At 41.7% G+C, this 6,433-nt stretch overlaps 2 protein-coding genes across 2 annotated transcripts in view; one reads left to right on the top strand and one right to left on the bottom strand.

Moving 5' to 3' along the window:
• Positions 1 to 389: 389 nt before the first annotated feature.
• Positions 390 to 5,372, bottom strand: LOC108691475 (probable ATP-dependent RNA helicase YTHDC2). Its single transcript, XM_018199231.1, has 8 exons — positions 5,036 to 5,372; positions 4,279 to 4,510; positions 4,004 to 4,197; positions 1,754 to 3,839; positions 1,283 to 1,669; positions 940 to 1,190; positions 517 to 854; positions 390 to 430 (listed from the first exon to the last, which is right to left on the bottom strand). Exons 2-8 carry the CDS (start codon positions 4,470 to 4,472, stop codon positions 419 to 421), a joined length of 3,462 nt encoding a protein of 1,153 aa, XP_018054720.1. The 5' UTR covers positions 4,473 to 4,510; positions 5,036 to 5,372; the 3' UTR covers positions 390 to 418.
• Positions 5,373 to 5,546: 174 nt separating this feature from the next.
• LOC108691488 (transmembrane and TPR repeat-containing protein CG4050-like) overlaps positions 5,547 to 6,433 on the top strand; it is a 6,652-nt gene continuing 5,765 nt past the window's right edge. Inside the window, exon 1 of the mRNA XM_018199248.1 lies at positions 5,547 to 6,408. Coding sequence (XP_018054737.1) covers positions 6,217 to 6,408 — 192 coding nt within the window. The 5' untranslated portion in view covers positions 5,547 to 6,216. The remainder of the gene's footprint in view (positions 6,409 to 6,433) is intronic.

The raw sequence follows: 6,433 nt of genomic DNA, 5'->3' as shown, positions 1-6,433 counted from the left end.
TATATATATATATATATATCTTTCTTTTATCATTATTCTTCATTATTTTCATATTAAAGAAAAGGATATCCCATCTTAAAGATAAAAGTTAACATATTATAGTAAAACTTACATATTGTTACTTTAACAAAGGCTCTGCAAAGAGGATCACAAGTGTATGAGTATTACTCAAAAACTTATTATATCATAACAGTCTTTGTCAATACTGCAAATTAGAATGTATAATATTTATATGAAAAACTTCTACATGCAATAAATATCCATAAATACCACGCTATATATCTTTTATAAATATTCGCTATTAACAAAAGTGATTTAGCTACAGCATTATAGATACAGTGATTGGTCATTGCAACTAATGACCAAAAAAACGCAGATTATACATTGCACACAACGAACTACATTTCCTCTTCTTGCTTTAGAAATATCTCTAAAAATGTATAGATGACGTTAATACTTGTATGAATAAACATTACGTACAGAAGTAGTACAAACCAAATATTATATTGGACTTACTTCCGAATAATCATCTCTTCTAACATTTGCAGGGTAATAATCGACAATTAACGGACGCGGACGTTGGCCGATGCCAGCGGGCTGCTGGAGGCCACACGCTTGTTCCTCATTCGTGATTACAGTTACCAAAGTGTTAATAACTTTTTCATCCAATGCCGACATTGCCTTGTTTGGTGCTTTCATACGTCTGAGGAACAAGGCGTTCCACTTCTGTCGCAAATGTAAAAACAGTTGAGCTGCTTCAGGATCAAGTTTAAACACCACCCAATCATCAAGTTTAAAAATAGTTCCTTCATGAAATTCATCAACCTCTGAATCCGATTCGCTTTCCGGTACAGCTGCAAACACAATAGCAATATTTTTGTGCACACACAAATATGTTTTACGTTATGAAAAGAAAATATGCCGCATGAAGTTGCTCACCTTCAGCTTCGTAGATTACATCCATTGGTAATCTAGCTGGTCCACTAAATAATGCTACAGTTAATGGATTTACGGCTGTAACGATTTTCACATGACAGAAACGTCCTGTACGACTCATTTCCTCATAAAGCAGCCAGTCGCACGGTAAGGATTGCACATTGGTGCAATGCGTTTGCGCGGACGTCATTCTCGAAGACTTTGGATAATCTCTTAACGTTGACGAGGGATGAAAGAATACTTTGACCTCTTTCCTGTAACAGAGTGTCAACAACAATGTTGTACAGTATCAACACATCCAAGCTTCTTGAATATAATAATTCTTAAATATAATAATTGTACATACTGTGTCCGTAGCTGCATGTGCTCCCGATCAACTCGAATTAAGTTGGGATACAAGCCCGCGGTCAGAGCCGCTTTCACGACAGCCCAATTTTCCGAATTTGAATTTAAGTCTCGAATATCCCCGGGACTTCTGGCTCTGACAAAGCCAGACGCGCGCAACTGACCGAGAAGTTGAGTACGCATTCCAACTACCATCTCCATTACGGGAGCGGAGATGAAATTTTTCTCGCAAAAAGCACGTTCCTTGCCGGTTGCTCTGGCGTTCTGCCAGCCTTGGAACGCTCGAAGGACTACCATATGATCCGAATACGTTGCGGTGGCAAATTTTTTTCGTGCCGCGGTCAAAGCTCTCTTTTGCGACGGTTGTGATGGTAATATAAAAGGATCTCTGCAATAATTTGTTTTATACATAAAACAATTGTAAATAATAATTTATATAAGTATTATAATTATTATTTAAATATATACCCACTTGTATGCTAAACTACAAACAATCGTTAAAATGGGATCCAAACATTTGAGGACAACAGCATATAACAGCATCTTCCCGAGTCTTGGTTCAATTGGCAAATCTAATAAATGACTGCCTAATTCAGTTAAATCTTCCCACGGATCTAATGCATCAATTGTCTTTAATAATTGTACTGCATTCCTGGTCACTACGTTAGATGGCGGCTCCAAAGCTTTATCCAGAAATTCAGCTATAGGTGTATTTCCCGATGTTAAATGTTTCGTGTATAAACAGAGTTCTTGCAGCGGTAATCGTAGAATTTCAGGTGTTTGATAAGCCTGCATATTACTGTATCGGATCGAAGAGAACAAACGATAGCAGATTCCTCTCCTGCATCTACCTGCTCGACCTTTCCGTTGCTTTGCACAAGCTTGAGATATCCAGTTTGAAGTCAATGTACAAACACTTGATATGGCATCGAAAGACTTTTCTTTAACTTTTCCAGAATCAATGACGTACACGACATCGTCAATCGTAATACTAGTCTCTGATATATTCGTGGAAAGGATAATCTTTCGCGTGCCCTGAGGACTAGGTTTAAACACCTTCTTCTGATCGCAAGTCTGCATATTTGAGTGAAGAACAAATAAATTGTAGCGTAAACCTTGATTCATCTTCTTGTCTTCCGAATTTATCTTTTCTTTCATTGTAACTATGTCGTCGTATCCCGGTAAAAATATCAAAATAGAGCCGGTAGGCATTTTTAAATGGATGTAAAAGACCAATTCTAACAATAGATCATAATCGATATTATCATCATTGAATGTATGATGATATATATCAAGTAATAATTTATCTTCTTCAGAGAGTGACGTCTCCGTGACCTGCGCTAGTTCGTTATTTGGTACCGCACAATCATAAGTTTTCATATAAGCTTCGATTAATTCAGCGCATTCGGTATGATTCCTACTCTTTGCCCAGTCTAACGCGGTCCAATCATTAGCAGACCTCAAATTGAGATTCGCACCTAGATTTAGAAGTTGCTCAGTTGTGTTTATGCAACCTCTAGCTGCGGCAGCCATCAACGGTGTTATAAAAGTCTCTGAATGCTGATAATCTACAGAAACGTTTTCCGATAATATAAAATGTAAAAGCTGCGCAAAATTATCCTCTCTACCATTTACCCATGCATCGAAAATACTTTTGTCCATTTCTTCTATCAGCCAGGGTTCTAGCTTAATTTTCTCCGGTATAGGATCGCTCTGCTGGGCTAAAATTGGAGCAGGCAATAAACTCTTCTCGCTTTTGGTACTTTTATTTGAATGCTGAGGTTTGTATTGTTTCCAAGATTCCAAAGTCTTCTGTTTATCTTTCCACTTTAAAAACTCCTTCTTCTTTACAAGCATTTCCTTCGTCATGTAACCAGTCATTTTCAAAATATCTTCCAAAAAGTATACATCCACGTCGTATGATCGACCAGGAACGTTAATAACTACGCACTTATTGAAATACTTGGCAAAGATAGAAGTATCCATCGTGGCACTCATAAGTATCAGCTTCAAGGAACGATATTTAACTAATGCATCCTTCAAAGCTATCAAAAGGAAGTCACAGAATCTGTCACGTTCGTGAACCTCGTCAACAATGATGTGCGTGAGCGTAGTTAAGGCGGAATCGCCGCCCATTAAAGTCCTAAGCAATACTCCATTCGTGCAGTATGTTAGAAGAGTTTTAGGAGCAACTCTACTTTCCAATCTTATTTGATATCCAAAAGTCTGGCCGATTTTTTCATCTCTTTCAAACGCTACTCTCTCGGCCACGGATACTGCCGACAAGCGCCTGGGCTGTGTGCAAATAATTCTACAAGGTTGATGCTTCTGTTGATAGTGTTCCAAGATATATTGTGGCACCTGTGTGGTTTTACCACATCCGGTTTCACCTGCTATTATGATCACTTGATGATTGTTTAATGCACTAAGAATTTCTTCCCTCGCGTTAAAAATTGGCAGAGATTTGCGGAACTGCAGCACATCAAAATTAGTTTTTAATTGAGGAACTTGTGGTATGCTGTTGTTTAACCTTCCCATAGCCTTAGTATTTGTATTTACTGCGAAAAGTGAAAGTATCTCTCAAAATCTTGATCAGATTTATTATATTAGTATGGATTAATAATTGTGTGAAATACGTTCTATAATTTTTAAATACAAATAATGAGATAGAAAAAAAATGATTAATAATGAGAGATTGACCTATGGTCTAAATTTTGCGTACCATCATTATTAAGAGGACGTTCTCTTTCAATTGGAGGAAGCAAGTCTTGGCATTCTTTGTGATTTAATGGAAAAGTCTGCATTAAATTATATATACCCTGCTTCGAATGTTTTTGCAATTTTATCACAGCATCAGCTTGAACTATTGTTGAACCTTCTCTCTTGTATACTGTCAAGAAGCGATTTGTACCTTTCCTGTAAAGTAGGATTAGTGTGAGTTTATCGTAGAGAAGACAGAAGAAATGTAGCATGTTTATTATATTATTCATCATATACCCTCGACTTTTTGACTTCAAGCCCAGCTCTCTAGCCAATTCATGGATGTACGCCCGCTCCTCTGCTGTATACGACGATGGAAACTCCAGCTCCTTCTGATCCGGGCTGCTCAACAATTTTTTTATAGTCAAGTTCACTGCGATTCGAGTATCTTCCCCGATGGGGCGATGCCTTTGCTGTTTCCTTCGCAGCATAGTGGATACTTAAATCACCTATCACCAGCAAGTCAACACTGACAACAATCCGAATCAATTCTAGTTGTTAACGTCAATTCACACATATGTGATATCTTTATTGTGTTAAGAGGTCTATCTTCTATTTTTGTACTAGACTCTCTTACTTTTGCCAAATGTCAAAAATATACCCATCTCACTTGAATTAACCAAAAATGTATACAGTCCAGCCAAAAAAAGACCTTACAATGCTTGCGAAAATCTTAAAAAGTCTATAAGGTTAAACTATGCCTTTTGTGATTTAATGAAAATACAAGTCAACTGCAAAAGGCACAAAAAAAAGAAAGAACTGCCCATAAATAATTCATAAAGTACGAATACAGGTGTGCATTATCTCGGTCAATTTACAATATCTACAAAAAACATAAGTCTCTCTCGAGAGCTCTACACTCCGAGATTCGAAAAAATTGGACAATCGCCGGGCGCATCGCCAGCCGTTTACCATTCCTCCCCCCCCATCACTCCTCCCCAAAAAATAAACAAAAAACAACAGGAACGAACTCGCCTGCCTACGTGATGCTTACCGATTTGGAGCAACAAACGTTGAAGGTCATGAAACTTGCTCCGACTACAGTGACCAGCTCGTCCCAGCGAAGCGTTGCGCGGAATCGCGCTCACTTTATGGCTACGTGAGCCGCGTTCACCTCGTCTGGGAATGCATTTATCGGTGATGTATTTGGGGGAGGTAACACCAAACATGAAAAACGTATCGCGCTATTCGTGCGAATGTACACGAGATGTGATCGGCTGACCGGGTAGCGGAGGGGATATTTAAGTCGGCCGTCAGCACCACCTGTAGTTCACAACGGCACACGCTTGCTCCGGATGCTTCGCGGATAACAAATCGACGTTTTGCGGAACCCAAACGATAGTTAAAAGACCACAAACTCCAATTCCATATGTATCAATGCGAGAGAAAGAAGGAGAGATGCAAAGAAAATCGCCTCTGTTGATTTTTAGTTTTCTCAACGTTGAGATTCTCGGAATGTGACGTTCCGCGAATCGACCGGCCTTACGCTGGTCTTATACCCTCGGTCCGTTTCGCGCGCAACGGCGACGCCGGCGTCGCTGGCGTCGGGACGCCGACACAGTACGCAACGCGAGTACGCCGTTTGACAGCTCGATCGCGGTGCGCGGTACGTACGTACGTAGATACGTGCTCTGACTCTCCCCCGCGCGGTGATCGTATTCTACGCGCCGCAACTCTCTTCGTGTGTCACGGAGTGGAGTGGACTCGCGCGAGACCGGGAGAGACGACAGAGACCTACGGGAGAGACCGTCACCGTACTCCCGCCGGGTCGTTGCCCCGCATCGGTGACGACTATGTCGGCGAGAGGCCGCGATGCGATTCTTGGGCTCGCCGGCACTCGCGCTGGTACTTGATCGCGAATCGCGACGCGTCGGGATCAGTTTGGATCAATTGTGATGTGCCTAAACGCGGACGCGGCTACGCGATCGACGTGCGTGGAAATGACATTCGTGCGTCCCTCGTGGAGTTCCTACGGTTGAGAGCACCTGCGAAAGCGTCAGATAGAGAGAGAGAGAGAGAGAGAGAGAGAGAGAGAGAGAGAGAGAGAGATAGAAGACGGTAGTAAGAGAGGCGAAAGGGAGAACGTTCTTCCTTCCGTTTGCTCCGACGGTGCCCGCGGTTGATTTGCGCGAGAAAGAAACGAAAGGCGACCGGCCGATCGATGTTTTATTTGTAATGGGAGTGCCTGCGCGGGGAGCACTCGCGGCGATCGTGGCGATAACCGCGCTCGCCGTGTACCTCAACAGCCTCGGCTGCGGCTTCGTCTTCGACGACATCTCGGCGATCAAGGACAACCGCGACCTCAGGCCCCACACGCCCCTCAAGAATGTTTTCTACAATGACTTCTGGGGCACCCCGATGCACAAGGTGCGAGAGAGAGAGAGAGAGAGAG

Source organism: Atta colombica, unplaced genomic scaffold, assembly GCF_001594045.1.
Source record: "Atta colombica isolate Treedump-2 unplaced genomic scaffold, Acol1.0 scaffold47, whole genome shotgun sequence".
In the NCBI taxonomy this organism is placed as follows: Eukaryota; Metazoa; Arthropoda; class Insecta; order Hymenoptera; family Formicidae; genus Atta; species Atta colombica.
Note: the sequence above shows the minus strand (reverse complement) of the source record. Positions and strands in the feature narration are given on the sequence as shown.

What these genes read in the sequence shown, in the direction of transcription:
- LOC108691475 (XM_018199231.1), bottom strand. Translation starts at nt 4,472, where the DNA reads ATGCTGCGAAGGAAACAGCAAAGGCATCGCCCCATCGGGGAAGATACT. An exon ending in ACGTCCTCTTAATAATGATG is followed by an intron (nt 3,840 to 4,003) that starts GTACGCAAAATT and finishes CACTTTTCGCAG; the next exon opens with TAAATACAAATACTAAGGCT. An exon ending in GTTTGTAGTTTAGCATACAA is followed by an intron (nt 1,670 to 1,753) that starts GTGGGTATATAT and finishes AAATTATTGCAG; the next exon opens with AGATCCTTTTATATTACCAT.